Source organism: Sturnus vulgaris, chromosome 4 (assembly GCF_052056855.1).
Source record: "Sturnus vulgaris isolate bStuVul1 chromosome 4, bStuVul1.hap1, whole genome shotgun sequence".
Classification (NCBI taxonomy): Eukaryota; Metazoa; Chordata; class Aves; order Passeriformes; family Sturnidae; genus Sturnus; species Sturnus vulgaris.
Window position 1 is genome coordinate 26,415,565 of NC_142246.1, and position 21,289 is coordinate 26,436,853.

At 45.1% G+C, this 21,289-nt stretch overlaps 1 protein-coding gene across 7 annotated transcripts in view; it reads right to left on the bottom strand.

Moving 5' to 3' along the window:
• Positions 1-21,289, bottom strand: part of LNX1 (ligand of numb-protein X 1) — a 126,822-nt gene that overhangs the window by 8,418 nt on the left and 97,115 nt on the right. For all 7 annotated transcript variants that reach the window (XM_088163365.1, XM_088163364.1, XM_088163368.1 and 4 more), the window contains 4 exons: positions 19,632-20,003; positions 7,671-7,808; positions 2,344-2,521; positions 226-454 (listed from right to left, as the gene is read on the bottom strand). In XM_088163365.1, coding sequence (XP_088019491.1) covers positions 226-454; positions 2,344-2,521; positions 7,671-7,808; positions 19,632-20,003 — 917 coding nt within the window. The remainder of the gene's footprint in view (positions 1-225; positions 455-2,343; positions 2,522-7,670; positions 7,809-19,631; positions 20,004-21,289) is intronic.

Here is a 21,289-nt window from a genome sequence, read left to right on the forward strand (position 1 = left end):
ACAATTCAGTATCCTATCCTCCCTCAAAGGGGAACTGCATGTCTATTTTGCCATGTACACGTACCCATTTCCAAAAGGGAGGTATTTAGAGTCAAGTCAGTGACAGAGCCTGGATTTAATTAAGCTGTCAGTGCAATGAATCAAGCCAAAAGAAAGAATTGCCAGAAAATACAAATCTTTCCTCCCACTCCCCCTCAGCAAGGAGGCTGCAATCTGTGGACTTACCGTGGCAGCCCCAGCCACATAACCCAGGACGGTGACCACTCGCTGCTCTCAGAGGTCACCTGTGTGTCCTCAGGAGATGGCAGGTGACCCTGCTCCTCCTGGGCTTCGCATGCTCTCATCTCCAGGGCTTTGAGGACCACTGAGGAGTTGGTGTTCTTCAGCAGGGCGACGGCCTCACTCCGGCTGACTCCCGTCAGATCAATGCCGTTCACATTCAGGAGGATGTCACCTGAGACCAATAAAGCAGATGATAAAAATCCCCGCAAGTGTTTCCAGAATCCACCTCCACAAGTGAGTCAAATCCATGGCCAAGAACTGGCTGCCTGACGAGGCTTTTTGTTAATCCCATCATTTAACATGGCTGTAAAGCATATATTAGTAAACATGCCACAGGCATGAGGGAAGGGTCTAGATTCCTGTACACAGAAACTTTGCATGGCTGGACAGAGGATTTGTCCTGGTTTCTTTCCACATCAAGTCCTGCATCTGGAGCTGAACAAACAGCTGGAGTCCTGCTGTGCCAACAAGCTTTGGTACTGGTGCCTGTACTGGTCCGGGTCTCTGGAATCCACTTCCAGCTAACATCTTGTACTCAAACTAAGCTTGAAACCTGACAGCTCAATGATGTTTTTTCTCCCAGCTCTTTCTTAGCTGAGGACTGCCACTCCAACTAGCTCTTCCTGGTTTGCTTTGTGGAATAACATGTTATTATTTTCGTATTAATGACTGTTTGAATGGCTGCAAGCCAAACCATCTTTTTCTATGCCTTATTTATAATATAGGCACAGCAGCTACAGAGAAAAATGCAAAGATGACCTCAATTACTACAGGAAGAACAATAAAGGCATCAGTAATGTCATGCAAGCAGCCACAGTGTCAAGTGCTCTGCTACCCTTCATAGCAGGCTCCCACGCCAGGGCTGTCCTGGGTGCCCTCTGTGCTTGGCCTGGATGCCTCTCCAGGCAGGGATGTATCACTGGGAGCCCAGGCACTGCAATATGAACATTCACCTCTTCTTGTGGCCTGCCCCCAGTGAGAAGGACAACACCCTAAGAGCTGCTCTAAATCAGAGGCCTATGACACTATTATAACATCACATATTCATTTGTTTCTAATTTTATCAAATTAAGTAGGCTGAGTTTTCCAAGCCGCCTCATGATGAATATTTTTGGAAAGTGTATCCCACTGAGAGGCAGTCATTTCCCAGCAGGAGGAAAGGGGAAGCCTGCTGTTTTGCTCCTGTTGTCATGTTCTCACATGGGTTTTGTTGAGCTGACACAAAAAGAAGTTCCCATGTGTGCCAATACTGGGCACTGAGACCCAGGCTTGTAGGGTCTGATTGGATCGCAGCTACTCTGCCCCATTTTTGGGTGCCTCCACTTCCTTCAAACTCAGGATTTTCCTCCAGCTTCCAGGAGTGACTGGACTGAAGGAGAACATAGGGGATGAAGGGTAAGTGAGCTGTGTCATTGCTAGATGCAGGCTCCTGAGGCACTTGGCTCCTGAAGATGTAACATCCTGAAACCTGAGAGTTCCATCTTTCCTCCACTGCCCAGCTATTCCCACAAAACCAACTGATAAAATATGCTCTTCCTCTTGCTCTAAAAGCTTATTCACGCAGAAGGGGAGAAACTACCAGCTTTTTCACTCTGTTACATCAGTAGCTAAATGGGGTTAGGAAGCCAGTGTTTCCAAGACATGATGTTGAGCCACAAGGCACTAATGTGGCTTCTTATATAATAGGGATTTTGCTCCTGTATATTTCATTCAAATTCATGAATGCGATGACAAATAAACACAAAAAAACCCTTTAAATATACATGAAGGCTGCACAACGAATGTATCAGGAGTCTGGAGATAATGCTGCAAGCTAATTTTCCTGTGGAAAGCTATTTATCTTTTTTTTCCTACCAGAATATTTCTACATCCTACTTCACAGAGATGATTACTGCTGCATATTATGCCTTTTCTGGTAGCTGACTTGAGACTCTCTAATCTGACACATCCCAAAATCTGTAGGATTGCTGAAGTTGTCAGAGTGTGAAGCTCTTTCATCATCCCTCAGTTTTCAAAATAAGCTCTTGATTTAAAGCAGGCTTTCAAAATCACCCTTTTTACCTGTTTTTATCCTGCTGTCTCTGCTGATCACTCCTCCAGGTTCCACACTTATCACATAGATAGGCAAATCCCATTCCCTGTTAGATGCTCCACCTGCCACAGTCATTCCCAGTGATTCTGTGTGATCTTTCCGGACAGCCACCACCTTCTCATGACAGGTGACAGTGTGAAGGGTACTCTGTGATGGAGAAAATAGCAACGACAAACACAGTTTGTGGGCATGGTGACCTCCCTGACAGCTTTGGCATTTTCTATCACAACAAATATTCATGGAAGTAACACCAAGACACTTCCCAGCCACCTGACCTGATTGCAGGCAGGACTCCCCCGGGGGCTTAAGCATCTGCAGTCAAAACTACTACCAAGCTAACTGTGTTCTAAGTCAGGCACTGTTCCCACCAGAACCAGAGTTGTTTTGGTGCTAAGGCTAATAGAATCAGGTTCTTTAAATGTACATAAAGAATTTGATTTTAAAAGAAAATGAAGTTCTTGATAATAATATCACTAGTGGGCATCATATCTTGGATTATCAGGTTGTGTTTATCTTGCTGCTTGCAGTCTGAGCATCATCTGTATAGTTAGTGAGAAATAACCCTCTTCGGTTTCAGGAATGAAACCATTGGGGACAAAGTAGAAGAGACATATTTCATTTTCTCTTCCAGATATCTGTATTTCTGGGTAAGTTATGGGTGGAAATACACTTGAAGAATAAGTATTTCTGTTCAGGAAAAGAAAAGGACATATACAATGAAGAGCCAGCAGTTTCCAGGGTGCTCTTAGTGCTTATGTTTGAAGGTCACTTCAGGACAGTCATCCTTATATTTCTGCCCCTGAACAGGAAAATACACACAGCTGGTCATGCAATAACTAGTGCATGAGTGAGGGTGAGACAAAAGCACAGGTGCCCTCAGGATGAAGAACCATTGCAATGCAAGCTCCAACAAAACCTGTGAACTGAATGTCATGTTTACCACGCACTCAATTCTTACAGAAGAGTTCAAAAGGCAAATAAAATATGGATTTAAATGTTAATTGCTTTGCTTTCCTTAAGTATTTTATAACCAGTGCTCCTGGCAATCCCAGCCCCTCTTGCAGGAACAGCATCATCCACTCTAAGTTCATATATAATAGCACGCTTCTAAATAAATTTCAAACACATATTTAAAAGACTCTTCTCATTCACAAATGTGACCTCACATTCATAATAAGCAGAAATAATCTATAAAACTCATCTAAAGCCACATTAATCTCTTCTCAGAAATCTGACATGTCACAAAGACATTTTATGTTGGTTCCTGGGCCAGCAGCTAGGAAAGTGGGGCAGATGAATCCACAACATCTCCTTAAGAGACAATGATGGGACAAAGGAAGATTATGGCAAGAATTTTTTTATGGGAGTAGGGCAGACTATGCCTTTGATTTGTGTGGGTTTTTTAAGGGTATGTTTGGTGGAACTAACTCCACATCAAGATTTCTGTGATGCAATGTTGACAACAAAACACAAGACCTTCAAGAAGCTTAGCAAAGGATTTCTATATGCTTGAGCAGATTAACAGTACCTGCCACAGAGCTCCAGAAACAAAAAGGCAAAGAGCTCAGTAGAAAGAGGAATTCTCTCAGTCTCTGGGAGAAAACCAAACAACACTGTAGTTTGGACATATTAGACCTGGTCCATGCAAAACACAGACACTCTGTCAGAGTAATTTGTCTTAGAGCTTGCAAACAAACCTAAGAATTTCTGAAGATTTTAAAACCTTCAGAATATATTCTGTTCCAGATAAATTTTACATTCTGATCCAGATAATTTTAAGCTTTCACCTTTGTCTTTAGGGTGTAAATATTTTAAACATAGTAGTTCTATCTTTATGCAAATTAAACTTAATGTTTCATCCATGTTTTGCAAAAATACCCTTTTTCCCTTGAAAAGGAATGGCTTTCCATCAGGAAAAGGCCACTTCCGGAAACATGGGATATGGGCGCTATTAATTTTCACTAAATTGCAATCTGAAATTCTGTAGCAAAACATGAAATTTGGATTCTATTTGCTGCTCTGAGAGAGCAGTCCTGTTACTTATGCAGCATACATCTAGTCTCAGACAACAAAAACATTAGAGCATTGCCCAGTTTATCACTATTTTTTGAGGAAACAGCACAGAGAGAAAGATTTCAAAGTACTGCTGGGGAATAAATTGTCCTGCTACATTTCAATGAAGACTTATAGAAGTACCAGTACTTGTATGCTGAGCCACAGAGGACAAATTTTCCTTTGAAGCTACTCTTTCTCATGTCCTTTTTTACATGGCTGCAGAAAAGATTTGGGGCAGCTTGACTGAGATGAAGGCAGTGATGAAAGGAAAGTAAAGCCTTTTTTAGTAAACACACGTAGAACTTGCTTGGAGGTAATCGATAGCAAGTAAACCAGTTAAAAGGCAGTGTTTATCAGTGACTGCATTTCAGTGCATTCTCTTCTAAACAATTGTCCTTCTCTGTCATTTTGAAGCGACCTTGGAGGGCAGGAGAAGAAAAACATAACAGTTCATCTCCTCCTCATTTTATTTTTCCTCCTTTTCTGTATATTTACTGGAAAATAAATATTTACAGCAGATTATCACAACATCAAAGCCATGACACGTGTCCTGCAGCAAAAAACATTGCTGTGTCTGTTTGGAAAATGTACTTCACCTGAAGGTTAATCTGCTCATATGGTCAGGAAACATTGCCTGCTCCAGCAACATTTTCTTTACTTTAAGTAGTAGACAATTCATTTGAATGAAGCAAGAAAATAATTCCAATTAAAAACAAGTGCTATTTAATTAATGGCAAAGGTCCCAGTGACTTCAAAGGAATTGAGTTGGGCCTGTTTATCCGTTACAGGCTGGCTTCACAAGAAAGTGTTTGTGACATCTCTTTTCTGAATCTAGGCAGCAGCCAGAACAGTTTGGGCAGTGCTTGCCCTATCCCTGTGCAGAGGAAAATAGATCCATGAGACCCTGGACAGGACCAGTCTCTTGGCACACCATACACGTGGCATCACTGCCACCAGAAAAGGACATGGTCACAAGAGATCATCCTCTTCTTATCCAGAGCCTTGCAGGCAACGTGGCTGGTGGCCACTGGCCTGAAAGAGAGGCACCTCCTCACACCATACAGATGGAGGTTGGCTGTTCTGAGGCCAACAGCTTGTCCCAAAGTGGTTCCTGAGCCACTGCATGAGCCAGCTGCTGGAAACTAGAGTTTATTCTTGATGCTGAATACAGCCAAGTGTTGAGAGCAGATTTCAGCCCATGTATACATACATGCTCTACAGTGAGAGCAGTTTCCCTCCAAGACAGCATTCCTGACCATCTAATATCACCTTCTACAGTAAGCCCAGGGGACAAAAAACACCTTAAAATTAACCAGAATTCAAGGCAGCTAGCAATCCTCTATTAATCACACATAATAAAGCAATCCCACTGATGACAGTAGGTAGCAGACTCATCAAATCACACACACACAGGAGACTCCCCTGAGAGTGAGCTCGAGACAACAAGCATTACCTTGGCTTTGGGCAGGAGTGTGTGCTGCATTAGGACACTGTACAGGCCCTAGGCTTGCAAGCATTATTCCTGCACTAATGTCTATTTAAAATAAATAACACTTTTTAAATCTTTCAAAGCCAGTTTAAAGATCTTGAATTGCAAATTATGTTCAGTTCAACCTTCAGTAAAATATCATAAAATATTTAAACTGACACAGTCATGCCCTATGAAAGGGCAAGTAACACTCCAGTAATGTTTGTATCAGACCAAAAGTCTGCAGTGCCTGAAGCTCATTGTGCCTACTGGCTGTACTGATCTGCTGATCTATTGCCAGAGCATTTTCTCTGAGAGAAGCCCTCTACTACATGCACACAAAGCTGAAGGGAGGTAGCAATAGTTCTGAATTTTCTTTTTTGGCTGTGATCTTCCCTGGAAAGTGTCCAAATGGTGGCATTGGACAGAAGCCCACAGCAGTACACCCACTCATGTGCTTATGCAGTACTCATCTCTTGTGGAAAACTGGAAATTCCCCTAAAAACTGTGACCTATCCAACAAGAGATAATTTGTTAGTCTTTAAAGGACTGTTACAAAGCCAACATAGTTCTTTCAATCTCACAGCTTCCCAAAATTTTGTTGGACTTACCAAGAACTCCCACCCAATATCTCTTGGTACAGGAAGAGAAAATGAGGATCTCAGGGCAGAGAGAGACAAGTCATGTTCCCAAATAATCCCATGTGGTATCAATTCATTATTCAGACCAACATGGTAGAGTTAGCAGGTGCTTGAATTTTCCCTAGGAAGCACAGAGTAAAGCTAATTGCTGTCCTACACATATCTTCCTAAGGAAATCATTGCTTCATTAGAAAGTAAAGCCTTGGCTGGGCACTACTTGCTGCTTGGTAGTAGCTACTGAACACTGACTGCTTCCTGCTCTAACTCCTGCTAATCTGATCCCACCTAACAAGAGTTGTGATTGTGACTTTGTAGAAGAGGAAAGCTAAAAGTAGATAAATATATACTAGTATTTTTAACATATCAAAACACTGAATAATGTAGTTCTAAAAGACGTGCAAAAATGGGTGTATTTTAACATTTGTAAAATCCAGAGCTAGACTTGCCTCCTGGCTGACAGCTTCACACCTGATATTTGGTCCAGAGGTCCCTTTAAGGACACAACTGGCTATCCATCAAGCACGATGAACTTAAGCCCTGCCAGGACACCTCCCTGATCCAGCCCTGGCACCGCTGGCCAGGGTCAAGATCGCATGGGTTTGCATAAGTGGTGACAGTCAGGGTGATTTATGTAAATTACCCAGACATCTGACTTCAGATTTGGTGAAACAGACAAATTCAGTTCCTGCAAGGGCATTTTAATAAATGAGAAATAGCCTAATAATGACTATAATTTTCAAGTAGCTTATGGGAATCTTTCAGGCCAGCATGTGAAAGCTTTTTGTCTGAAGGCTATGCTACAGATGGTGAAACTTTAGAAAAACTTTTCTTTTTGTTGGAGTGCATTTTCCTCTGCTGGTCAGATCTGTGGCCATGGCCAGGACACTGTGTGCACATCAGCACCTTCCCCACCACTGCCCATTGCCTTCTCTTTGCCTCCCCACGCCAGGCAGAGTCAGGGCAGAACCGGTGGATAAATAAAGACAGCACAGCTTTAGAATTTCCATTGCCAAGTAAGACATGCTTTTTCTGGTGACAGAAACCAGAGGTAACACCCTGAGACATGAAACACCTGCTGCCCTCCCATTCCCCTGTCCCATGGATGGCAGGGAAACCACACAAGCGTGCTCACCTTGCCGGGGGTGTTTCTCTCGGCGGGACAGGGCTGGGAGCTGCCAGCGCTGTAAGTCCAGCCCGTCTCCTGCAGGAGGTCGGGGGTCTGCTGCCTGGTCTGCCGCGACACCACAAAGTGAACCTGCTTCTCGCTGGCCTGCAGGAGGAGGCACAGAGTGAATCCCACAGCCCCAGAGCAACAAACCCCTGCATCTCAGCCCCAGAGTGTCTGTGAAATGCAGGAACCGCTTAATGGCTGGATTTCCCATTAATGAGGTTGCTATGACATAAAGCAGTAGCATTAGTTCAGGTCAATGAAGTTCGTAAAGGTTTACAGCTATCTAATATTCCTCTTGAAAATTTGGTGTTAGCTCTAAAAAATCCTTTCTACCTGCCCCAAATTTGGCTGGAAGCAGTGATCCACCACAGGGAGTGCTGATCAGGTCCCACCTATACTCGTGTAAACCACTACAAAGCAGCAATTTGCCAGCCATGGTAGAGAGACAGACAGAGAACCAAAGCTGTTGCTGCCCAGTGGATGGGAAAGCTGAAAAATTAACCTGATGTCAGGTATGTGCTTACACCCTGCCCAGTGAAAGTGGGGAATAAACAATGTAACTAACCCCACCTGCCTGCAATGAGCATGACAAATATAAGGAAGCTTAAAGAAAGGGAGAAAAGGGATTTTATTTTGTGCAACAGAGCACAGAGAAAGAGGGTGGGCATTAGGAAGTATACAGGGCAATGGAGTTTAGGATGAAAAAGTAGTTCAAACTCTCACTCTAGGAAGAGCAGCTTCAAAAGCAAATAACCCAAGCTCAAAGATCTTCTAGGCCTTTTTTCACAATGCAGTCAGAATATTTGTGTGCCTGTGTCCTAGGGTGATGTTATGGTGTTTCTATCTCCAATCGTGTGTCCTGATTATGTTTGGTATTATGTCCTGTGCTTCCAGGACTGAGTCTGAGAGTGAAGCTTTGTTTTGTCTTGTTATCAGCCGGCTCACCTCCCCCATGGTCTATGTTTAGGAGAGGTTTTAGCTCGGCTTGCTTGCTTGCTTGCTTGCTTGCCTGCTTGCTTGCCTGCTTGCTCGCTTCTGCCTTTTTCTTTCCTTCGCTTTGCCCTTGCTTTCTGCTTATTAGTTAGTTCAGCTAGGCAGTCCAACTTTTTCCCTGGACTGTTTTCTCTTCCACCCCGTCCCCTCCCTCTCCTGGATACCATCTGAACGGACGGGGACCTGGGAACCCCAAGAAACACCGGGAGGCTACACTTTGTCACCTGCAGCAGTCATCCCCAGCGCCAGAGACTGATAACTGAGCGACCACTCGCCAGAGAGACTGAGTTTGTCATCCCTTCAGAACGGTGAAAGAGTTTTTTTTGTCAGCTGGTGTTGTCTTTTTTCCCTGTGCTGGGGAGTGTCTTGCTTGTTAAATAAACAGGTTTTTTCTCCCACTCTTCTCCGAGGAAATTCTTCCCGAACCCGGTGGGGTGGGGGGGGAGGAGTCGTGGGGTTTGCTGTCTGGGGGCTCCTTCTGGAGGTTTTCCCCCAAATTTGCCCAAAACCAGGACAAATAAATTGGCGCCCAACGTGGGGCTCGAGAAAGTGGGAAAAAACCCTGTTCTAATAATAATAATTTGGTTCAAATTCTTTTGTGTTGGTATAGAGCAGTTATTGGCTATGTTGTTGGAATTCATGTCTTTTGGGGTGGAGGCCTGCATGGGATTTTGGTCCCTAGGGTTTTTTGAAGTCTTAATACCTTTGTGGTCCCTGGGTTTATTTGCTTATCCAGAAATAGCTCCGGTATTGTCCCTAATGCGTAGTTTCTGTAGCAGAGGGGCATTGACCAAAATATCCATCGGGCTGGGCTTGGTTTTAATGGCCTGCAGGAGATTTATAAAGGTGCTGGAATCTGTTCCAGGAATGTATGGTTCTTGGTTGTGGTTGTGCACTCAGTTTGTTAGAGGAGAAGCAGGGGATGAGGCTTTTCAGCCTTTGTTCTCCTTCTTCTCCTCTGAATTTGTTACATCCTTATTAGAGAATGTTCAGTTCCCCCTGAGTGTTAAAGAGACCATCTTTCTGGTGTTTAATATAGTAAACTTTCTCTATACAGTCTGCAGTTTCTCTAGAATGAGAGCTGAGATTTCTAGAGGGGCTGAGACCCCTGACCCCAGAGTAGAGCCAGGCGTGAGGAATCCTGAATGGTGTGGGAAATGGGAGGATATGGGCCAAATCTTAAAGGAATTTTCTGACCCTACATCCTGGGATTTTCCATGTGAACAAATTCAGAACCCAGCTGAGGTGGCAAAGTACCTGAAAGAGAAGTGCCATGGTAATTCTAAGGAGAAGAAGATCATTGCAGTGAGCTGGGCCCTGGCATATGCTTACCGTACCCTGCTAGATACTGTAGGGCAGCAGACAGAGGAAGGGGGACAGGCAGATAAATCAGCCACTATCCCAGTCACTCAGGCTGCAGCCAACACCCCAGGCTCGAGGCCAACAACTACACCAGACAGTGAGCCTAAGCCAGCAGCTAAACCTGTCAGTAAGCCTCAACCAATGGCTGTTGCTACCAGCACGAGAAGTGGGAAGTGCACAGACAAGACTGATCGACCAGTGGATGATGATGATGATGATGCAGGAGAAGGACCCTCGACGCCTCCTGACATAAAACCAGGAGTCAAAGCAACTGGTAAAAGATCAGAGGCCAATATTGAGTCTTTTTCCCTAAAGGACCTCCGTGGCCTAAGAAAGGATTACACCCGACGACCTGATGAGTCTATAATTAGTTGGTTGGTCCGTCTTTGGGATGCTGCAGGCGAGGCTACAATTCTGGATGGCACTGAAGCCAGGCATTTGGGATCCCTGTCACATGATCCTGTCATCGACCAAGGAATGATGAGAGGGCCTAACCCTCACAGCCTCTGGGCACGGGTCCTGGACAGTGTAGCACAAAGATACCTGTGTGCAGATGATCTTTATATGCAGCAGACCCACTGGAAGACGATAGAACAAGGGATCCAACGCCTGAGAGAAATGGCAGTGGCAGAGATTATCTTCTCAGATGACATAACAACTAGGAATCCGGACTTGGTACCATGTACATCTGTGATGTGGCGAAAACTTGTACGACTTGGGCCCCATGAATACGCTTCTGCTTTAGCAATAATGAAGCGGGACGAGAGGGATGAGACCGTGCTTGATATGGCAAAGAAGCTCCGAGCATATGCAGATGCTGTGCATGGCCCAACACATGCCAGAATTGCAGCTGTGGAAACACGTCTGCAGAAATTAGAAGACAAGATAGAGGAGAATCATAAAAGACTCAGGGAGGAGATTAAAGAGGACCTTCTCCAAATCTCAGCAGTACAAATTAGAGGCCCTGGTATCCAACGCAGACGTTCCCCTGATGGGGAGAGGAGGTACACCCCACGAGCTGAGCTGTGGTTCTTCCTACGTGATTGCGGAGAAAACATGAGGAGATGGGATGGAAAATCTACTGCTGCTCTGGCACAACGGGTGCGTGAATTGAAGGAAGGCAAGACCCAAAGAGGAAGTTCCACCAAAAGGAGAGCAGCTCCAGTTGCCCGTAGCCAAGCTGCCAAGTATGATGATGATGATGATATATCTGATCCCCTTGAAGGAACCTCTAAGACATATGCCCAAGGAAAGAAGGATAAACAGGCTTAGAGGGGCCCTGCCTCTAGCCAGGGAGAGGCGAGGGAAAATCGTGTCTTCTGGACTGTGTGGATTCGTTGGCCTGGCACATCGGAACCACAAAAGTATAAAGCTTTGGTTGATACTGGTGCCCAATGCACATTAGTCCCATCAAGATATGTGGGGGCAGAATCTGTTTCTATTGCTGGTGTGACAGGTGGATCACAGGACTTTACCTTGGTGGAAGCTGATGTGAGCTTGACTGGACATGAATGGAAAAAACATCCTATTGTGACTGGCCCAGAGGCCCCATGCATTTTGGGCATAGATTACCTCCGAAGGGGGTATTTTAAAGATCCAAAAGGATTCAGGTGGGCATTTGGGATAGCAGCTGTGGTGACAGAGGGCATCCAGCAATTGAACACCTTGTCTGGACTGTCTGAGAATCCAAGTACTGTAGGACTTCTGAAAGGAGAAGAGCAAAAGGTACCAATTGCCACTTCCATAGTGCATCGCCGACAATACAGAACAACTCGAGATGCTGTGGTTCCCATCCATAAAATGATCCGTGAGCTGGAGAGCCAAGGGGTGGTCAGCAAAACCCACTCACCCTTCAACAGCCCCATCTGGCCTGTGCATAAATCTGAAGGAGAATGGAGACTGACCGTAGACTATCGTGCATTGAATGAGGTGACTCCACCACTGAGCGCTGCCGTGCCGGACATGCTGGAACTGCAGTACGAGCTGGAGTCCAAGGCAGCAAAGTGGTACGCCACTATCGATATCGCCAATGCATTTTTCTCCATTCCTCTGGCAGCAGAGTGCAGGCCTCAGTTTGCTTTCACATGGAGGGGAGTGCAGTACACCTGGAATCGACTGCCCCAGGGGTGGAAGCACAGTCCTACTATCTGCCATGGACTGATCCAGACTACACTAGAAAAAGGTGAGGCTCCAGAACATTTACAATATATTGATGATATCATTGTGTGGGGGAACACAGCAGCAGAAGTGTTCAAGAAAGGAGAGAGAATCATCCAAATCCTCCTGGAAGCCGGCTTCGCCATCAAGAAGAGTAAAGTTAAGGGACCTGCTCGAGAGATCCAGTTCCTGGGAGTGAAGTGGCAAGATGGACGGCGTCAGATTCCTACTGATGTCATCAACAAAATCACAGCTATGTCCCCACCAACCAACAAGAAGGAGACACAAGCTTTCTTAGGCGCCATAGGTTTTTGGAGGATGCACATTCCTGAGTACAGCCAGATTGTGAGCCCTCTTTACCTGGTCACCCGCAAGAAGAACGATTTCCATTGGGGCCCTGAGCAGCAACAAGCTTTTGCCCAGATAAAGCAGGAAATTGCTCATGCAGTAGCCCTTGGCCCAGTCAGGACGGGACCAGATGTGAAGAACGTGCTCTACTCTGCAGCCGGGAACCATGGTCTGTCCTGGAGCCTGTGGCAGAAGGTGCCTGGTGAGACTCGAGGCCGACCATTAGGATTTTGGAGTCGGAGCTACAGAGGGTCTGAAGCTAACTACACCCCAACAGAGAAGGAGATCTTGGCTGCCTACGAAGGGGTCCAAGCAGCCTCAGAGGTGGTTGGCACAGAAGCACAACTCCTTCTGGCACCCCGACTACCAGTGCTGGGGTGGATGTTCAGAGGAAAGGTTCCCTCAACCCACCATGCCACCAGTGCTACATGGAGCAAGTGGATTGCCCTCATTACACAGCGCACCCGGATTGGAAAACTGAATCGCCCTGGGATTTTGGAAGTAATTACAAATTGGCCTGAAGGTGAAAGTTTTGGTGTCACAGATGAGGAACAAGAACCAGTGACACGGGCTGAAGAAGCTCCACCATATAACCAACTGCCAGCAGAGGAAACACGCTATGCTCTATTCACCGACGGTTCCTGTCGCATTGTGGGGATGAATCGGAGGTGGAAAGCAGCCGTATGGAGCCCCACGCGACGGGTAGCAGAGGCCACTGAAGGAGAGGGTGGATCCAGTCAACTTGCTGAACTCAAAGCGGTTCAACTGGCCTTAGACATTGCTGAAAGAGAGAAGTGGCCAAAGCTTTACCTTTATACCGATTCATGGATGGTAGCCAATGCTCTGTGGGGATGGTTGGAGAGATGGAAAGAGGCTAACTGGCAGCGTAGAGGAAAACCAATTTGGGCTGCCGAAGAGTGGAAAGATATCGCTACCCGGTTAGAGAAATTACCTGTGAAGGTTCGCCATGTAGATGCCCATGTTCCCAGAAGTAGGGCTAATGAAGAGCAGAAAAACAATCAGCAGGTAGATCAGGCTGCAAAGATAGGGGTGTCGAAGATAGACCTTGATTGGGAACACAAGGGAGAGTTGTTCCTGGCTCGATGGGCCCATGATGCCTCAGGTCATCAGGGCAGAGATGCCACATATAAGTGGGCACGAGACCGAGGGGTGGATCTAACCATGGACAGTATTTCTCAAGTTATCCATGACTGTGAGACATGCGCTGCCATCAAGCAAGCCAAGCGGGTGAAGCCCCTCTGGTATGGGGGGCGATGGTCCAAATATAAGTATGGAGAGGCCTGGCAGATTGACTACATCACACTGCCTCAAACTCGCCAGGGCAAGCGCTATGTACTGACCATGGTGGAAGCCACCACTGGATGGTTGGAGACCTACCCTGTGTCTCACGCTACAGCCCGTAACACCATCCTGGGCCTGGAAAAGCAGGTCCTTTGGAGGCATGGCACCCCTGAGAGGATTGAGTCAGATAATGGGACTCATTTCAAGAATAGCCTTATCAACACTTGGGCTAGGGAACATGGCATTGAGTGGGTGTACCATATCCCCTACCATGCACCAGCTGCAGGGAAGGTGGAAAGGTACAATGGACTGTTAAAAACCACCTTGAGAGCATTGGGTGGGGGATCATTCAAAAACTGGGAGCAGCATTTAGCAAAGGCCACTTGGTTAGTTAACACCCGGGGTTCCACCAACCGAGCGGGCCCTGCCCAGTCTGAGTCCCTGGATATAGTAGATGGAGACAAAGTCCCAGTGGCACATATCAGAGGTTTGTTAGGGAAGGCAGTTTGGATCAATTCTGCCCCGAGTACAGACAAACCCATTCGTGGGATTGTCTTTGCTCAAGGACCAGGTTGTACATGGTGGGTAATGCAGAGAGATGGAACAACACGATGTGTGCCTCAGGGAGATCTGATTGTGGGGTGAGGCAGCATGAGACAGAAGGAAATATGTAAGTGTCAAAGGTCTGAGCAAGTGAGATGGAAGAAAATGTGTCCGAATAAGTGAAAGATGGAAATTTCTACTTGCTGAAGTTTTTACATGCTGTTTAGTATGTTCACGATATGGAGATAAGGGGTGGAATGTCCTAGGGTGATGTTATGGTGTTTCTATCTCCAATCGTGTGTCCTGATTATGTTTGGTATTATGTCCTGTGCTTCCAGGACTGAGTCTGAGAGTGAAGCTTTGTTTTGTCTTGTTATCAGCCGGCTCACCTCCCCCATGGTCTATGTTTAGGAGAGGTTTTAGCTCGGCTTGCTTGCTTGCTTGCTTGCTTGCTTGCTTGCCTGCTTGCTCGCTTCTGCCTTTTTCTTTCCTTCGCTTTGCCCTTGCTTTCTGCTTATTAGTTAGTTCAGCTAGGCAGTCCAACTTTTTCCCTGGACTGTTTTCTCTTCCACCCCGTCCCCTCCCTCTCCTGGATACCATCTGAACGGACGGGGACCTGGGAACCCCAAGAAACACCGGGAGGCTACACTTTGTCACCTGCAGCAGTCATCCCCAGCGCCAGAGACTGATAACTGAGCGACCACTCGCCAGAGAGACTGAGTTTGTCATCCCTTCAGAACGGTGAAAGAGTTTTTTTTGTCAGCTGGTGTTGTCTTTTTTCCCTGTGCTGGGGAGTGTCTTGCTTGTTAAATAAACAGGTTTTTTCTCCCACTCTTCTCCGAGGAAATTCTTCCCGAACCCGGTGGGGTGGGGGGGGAGGAGTCGTGGGGTTTGCTGTCTGGGGGCTCCTTCTGGAGGTTTTCCCCCAAATTTGCCCAAAACCAGGACAGCCTGAGAGATGCTGCAATGCTTCTACTGAGGCAATGTTTGCTCATTATTTTTAAGGGGCTCTGTGTGTGCACCTGATATTAGTGTTAATTCTGTGTACAGCTGTTGGGTTTTTTTTTTTTTTTTTGGTCTTATTGAATCGGCACTGTTTCCCTAGAAACAAATGGCTTCATTTGCCCCTCAGTGAGGCTCATAAGAATCTGTTCAAGACAACAGTAATACAAAGATAAAGCTGAGAGGGTGTGGGGTTTACTCGGATTAATCATAGATGCTTGCCATAAACCAATATACTGAACTGAATTGAAGAACAGTGTAGAAATAACCTCAGTGCTACAGAAGCATACTCAGAAGATGTAAAAAATAATCCTCTAATCTCCTTCTCTCTAGGCTAAAGACCTTGCTGTTGTGCCAGGAAGGGAGTGGGTCTTAATGACCAGTCTGCAGAGCGACTCCTGCCTGCTTGCTCTCGGCTTATACCAGAGGAACTGCTCAGTATTTAGCGTGAAGCCCCCCACAGACACATCTGGAGGTCTGATGCCCCAGGGGCAGCAATTGCAAGGCTTGTTGGTACCGCAGCCCTGGGGGCAGCAGACGTCCTGGCTCGTTTGCTGGCACCGTGATGGGTCCTGCTCACTGGGGAGAAGCTCCAAGGAAAGATGGCATTGAAAAAGCAGCTGAAAACCAAACCCAGATCCAGTTACACTATTGAAATCAAATCTCCCACAGACAATTAAGAGAAGCCAGAGGAAGCTTCTGGGAATTTTGGTTTTTATAGCTTGGTTTGTCCTTTCTGGAGCTGAATTCAATAGCTGTAGCTGACAATAAAAAAAAAAAAAAAAGCTTTGGAAAAATGTCATATATGTCATTTTAACTAAGAAAAAGTAAACTACCTCTCCTAAATCTCCAACTTCAAGCTTGAAATATACATGTTCAAGCCATGCTATTTTCAGTGAAGTAAAAAATGTGCACGTCTTTGTTACTTTCCCAGTATCTTGGGGGACGCTATTTTTTGACTAGAAACTCAAATCTTCACAGGTTAATAATATATCATTTGGTACATACACACATATTTCAAAGTAACTTTCTGGGCATTTTTAACAGATCTGGTTTTATGGAATATTAATTCATGGACTCTGGATTCAGCTAGTACCCAAAAGCAGAATTCTGTACGTTGGGAGAAAGGAATCTGCCCTCGTCCCTAGTTTGTAACATGACTGAGGTGGAGCTGAACAACACAAGATTAAACCTCCCAAGGGCATGTGGCCTTATGGAAATACAGATTTCTCTAAAACGAACAGTTTCAACTTAACACAACTTCTTTTTGAAATTCATCTGCTGCCACATGGTAAGCTTCAAAGCTGGTTATTTACAGAAAGGTTGTAAAACATGATTAATTCTCATAGAACGACTAGCAAAAGTTCAACAAGAGTCTCTGTTGCAATGGCACATTTGTCTGCAGGCCAGTCAGGCTGAGTAGTTTCTCAGAAGTCAGAGTGGTTTAGAAAGTTATCCAAACAACAAGAACAGCTTTTGTGTTTACATACATATGAAACCCCATTAATGTTTCTACTGATCAGATTATTTATCTCCGATTCATTCTGATCTCTCCCTCCCTCTTACCAGTGGCTTTTCCCACAATTCTTTCTATGTATTTCATGCTGAAGTGAAAATTGAAGAAAGGAGGTTAGCTTTGATACTGAGTAAGAGCTGAAACAATCTACTAGAATTAAAATCTGTTACAGCCAAGGCAAATCAAACAGGAAGGCAGAGACACAGAGGCAACCTCTGAGCATCTAGTAGGTAATTGCATCTTAGAAAGAGGCAGCAGGGCTGATCTTGGCAGAAGCTGCCCCATCTCTCGCAGGGATGATGGAGCACAGATATGCTCCACATCACAACCTGCTTGTCAGAGGCAGTTGTGAAGAAGAGCTGCTCATCTGCTCCTTGCAGCTGCCCTGAACTATGATGGGGGAAGGAGGTGAGGAGGAGGGTGAGCATCTGGGGTCGGTAAAGTCTGACTCAGCCCATGTAGCTTGGCTTGATGTGCTCACATGAGCACCCTATATCTCCTATATTGCTCCTTTTCTTGTCACTCTCATGGAAATCAGATGTGGAATGCCTCACTATTTAGATTAAAAGTGCCACTTCTGACACAAGCCCATGGCTTAAGATGATGTGACAAACAGAAGGCAGCAAATTCCCAAGTGTTATGATGTGTGCACATTCCTAATTAGCACTTACACGTTTTCTTCATTTCAGTTCTTGTGACAGATCTTAGAACTTATAAACAGACAGACACCTAATCTACTGATTAGCAACTGCTTCACATGTGCTAGTGTATGGTTTCTATAGGCCTCAAGAATCAGATTTGTCTCAATTATTCATTATTTAATAGTCAAAAATAACCAGATTACACAGAAATCTGACAGTCTACTAGCTGTGCTTGGTTTAACAAGCCACTACACCTTTTAGTGAATGTTCTGCTTTTAAAGAAACCGATGGTGTATTTGAAGCTTTCACCACCACAAATTAGAAGACCTCAATGCACTGCAAGTGACATGCTGAGCTCCCAATCGGCAGGAAGGATGCTGTTGAGAAATCAGAGAACACAGTGAAATAGCCCTTCGTGTAAGAATCAAATGCAAAACATTTGTGGCTTCAGTATAAAAGTTTTTCTCTGGCATAACATGGAGACAGGAAAGGCAAATGATAATTGATGAAAAACATAACAAAAAAGACACAGGTTCCAGGAATTTTGCATTAGACAAATGTGATTCATGGAGCTCACATCAATGCAATGTAATCCTGGCTGTGTGGAAACCTGAGTTTCCCCTTTGATGGACTTGTTTAAATTCCACACAGGGACTGCTGTGCATTTCAAGCATTGTTATAAACAACATCCGCTCTTTGGAGACCAATAAGGGCTTTAGTTGCACTTTTAAACACTTGTATGTGAATACTCTTTGTTATCAATCTTTTCATCTCATATGTTTTTTGCTTATGAAGAACTGATGCCTTGTTTTGTAGCCATAAAGAACTGTTCCAACAATAATAGTTTTTTTGGAAATTTTTAATTCCAGACTTGTTGCCCTCAGAGAATTTAAACCTTCCCCCTTCTGCCTTCTGTTCCCAGTTAGTGAACTACATAAGGTAATCCAGAAAGATTCTGGACCAGAGTTTCAACAACTGACATTATGTAAGGATTATGTTCTTCACCTACGCTATAAACTTCACAATATAAGTTGGCTACAACCAACTGTGAATCTGTGCTAACAGAGGAATCCTTTACCACAAAATGCATGGATTTGACTGTCTCAGTCTGACTGATATTACCTTGATTATGCCTGTCAGAAAGAAGAAGTAGCTGGCCTGATTTGACATCTTGTTATTGAAGCCCATGAAATTCTTCAATATGTGAACAGTTTACATGCCTCTAAATGAAATTCGAAATTGCACAAGTATAATAACGACTATAAATATGAGATAAAAGCAACAAAATATTCTTGGCTTTTTCTTTCTATATTGAATTTTTCTAAAAGCATAGTCTGTTAACAAAAAACCCAAATTGGTTCCAGAAGGAAAATTAGGGAGAAGCTGACCAGTTTTGTAGCTGAGAAAGGCATGAGGGTTTTTTTTGTCTGACAATTCTGTGTTAGCACCAATTTAGTACTACACGTGACTCTAAATAGAGATTAATAAAAACAACAACTACAGATGCATTTTTATAAATACCTGGACTTCTACATACTGGATTTAGGTAAGAAATACCTATAAGGTGTGGACTACCTTCTGTTGTAAACCAATCCACGGGAAATCATTGGGTCTGAGAGGGTGATGTTCATCCTGAAACATGCCTTAGGCTGCTCTGGTTTGCTACGGGGCTGAACCAGAGGGCACTGTGACTCCTTCTGAGGCAGAGGAGTCAGGATTCTGCTGGAACCCATGCTCCAGGAGGCAGGCTGGCATGCCTTCTGGCAGCTGGCATCACTCTGGTGATCATCAGAGTATACAGATGTTTGCATTGATCTGTATATTCCAAAACCTGATGGCAGCAGGCACCTCTGTGAGACTCCATGCCCATGTTCACTCTCCTCCCCACAGTAAAACCAAAGAGCTTTCAGAGGAGTAAATTCCCATCTAACCCTGACCCATTCCCTCTTCCAAATACACAGTCTCAGTGTTTGGCCCCTGCTTTGCAACGGATGGTGCAAAAGCACTGCTTGTGTTTTGCACAGCTCAAAGCCCGTGGTGGAAGTGGGGATGACAAACCTGTATGAGCTGGGCAGCGCTCTCGGGGCTGCCGTAGCGATGGTCGTGCCCATTGATGGCCAGCACGCGGTCATTCTCCTGCAGCTGTCCATCGCGGGCAGCCATGCCACCTTCCAGCAAGTTGAAAATAAACACCCCTGGCTCGTCGGCCTTGCGGACCAGCTTTATTCCCAGCTGCTCGTCTGGGCTGCTCTTGTTTAGCACAACATGGAAGCTGTCATCCCTGTTGCAGTGAGCGTCCAGGGACAGCCCGCTGTTTCGGCATCGGTACCTCTGCTCCCGGAGCACCGTCAGTCGGAGCACGTGGCAGGGCTGCTTCAGGATTGACAGGGCGTAGTTGTGAGGCACATTTTTGATGTCCATGCCATTTACCTGGAAGAGAGAAGTGTAAATCAGCATCAGAAAGACAGTCTATTCTGAGTTGGCACGGAGGAGGGCAGATCTGTATACACAGATGTCTTCATATGAAGTGACAATTGCTATTTCAAACTGTGTCACATAGGAGGCCAAGTTTGCAGTGCAGAACAAGCTTCCCCCACGGAAAGGATGCGCTGCACCGACAGTTTCTGTCCTTTTTCTTCCCTTTCCTCCCTGATAGTCCCCAGACATACATGTTTTCATCTTTCTCATTGCTCTTTCCCAAGCTTCAATATCCTTTCACATATCATAGTTTTATTCTACAGGCTTCTGATTTCAAATTGTCTTGCCAGCCTTTCCTTTCACTCCCACTGTTTTCTGCTGTTTCTTTTTTGTTTTATCTCCCGGTTGTTCTAGGTACAGTAAAAAAAAGGTTTCTTCACTAATGAATCTCTAATTACAAAGAGGGAAAGAGCCTCAAGCAGAAGTTTAAATGCCCTGGATATTTACTAACAATTATGCTGATTTACCACACCAGAGAATCAGACTTTCCTTTTTTTCCCAGTGTTTTCCAGGTAAGATTTAATTCAGATGACAGTAAAACTGTGTAACTACCACTATTTAAATTTGGCTGAGGAAAAGAAAGAGGAAAAAGAATTTTCAGTCAATCCCATCATGTTCATATATGAAAGAGTGACTAGTCATTGCACTCTATACTGCTAAATGAAAACCAGTTGCAAGATTGTACTTCCTCACTGGCTAGAAAACCTGAATCAGACAAGTTATTTCCATGTAGCTATACACTGCACAGGTTGAACCATTTAAATATTAAGAAACATCTCCAAAATGTAAGAGAAATACTCCCCAGCATGGACAAAAGCATTTGGCTGGTGTTTGCTTTTTCAGATTGCCTGTGTGGGCATGAAGGGGATGTTCTGCTCCAGTCTGGTGGGGATAACTGCACCCAGAGAGACACAACTCAACCAGCTTTAAGTTGCTCCCTTGGGTACCACAAACAGCATGAACTGTACCAGGATGGGGCTGAAATTCACAGGAATCCTTGGCAAATCCTGGGCAGTCTGTCATGGCTAGGAAGAGCTAGGCTGGGCCCATCTGTGCTACAGTCACAGCTTCCTTGTGCAGTTTGGATGCACCCTGCACAAACAGCTTTCTCTTAGTGGTGCCACTAACTGTGCTGCTCTGTGCTGGCACCAGGACAAAAAGGCTCTCTGAAACACGTAGCTGGGTGATGGATGCTCATCCAGACTCTGCCAGGAACCACCATCAGAAGCATTTTCATT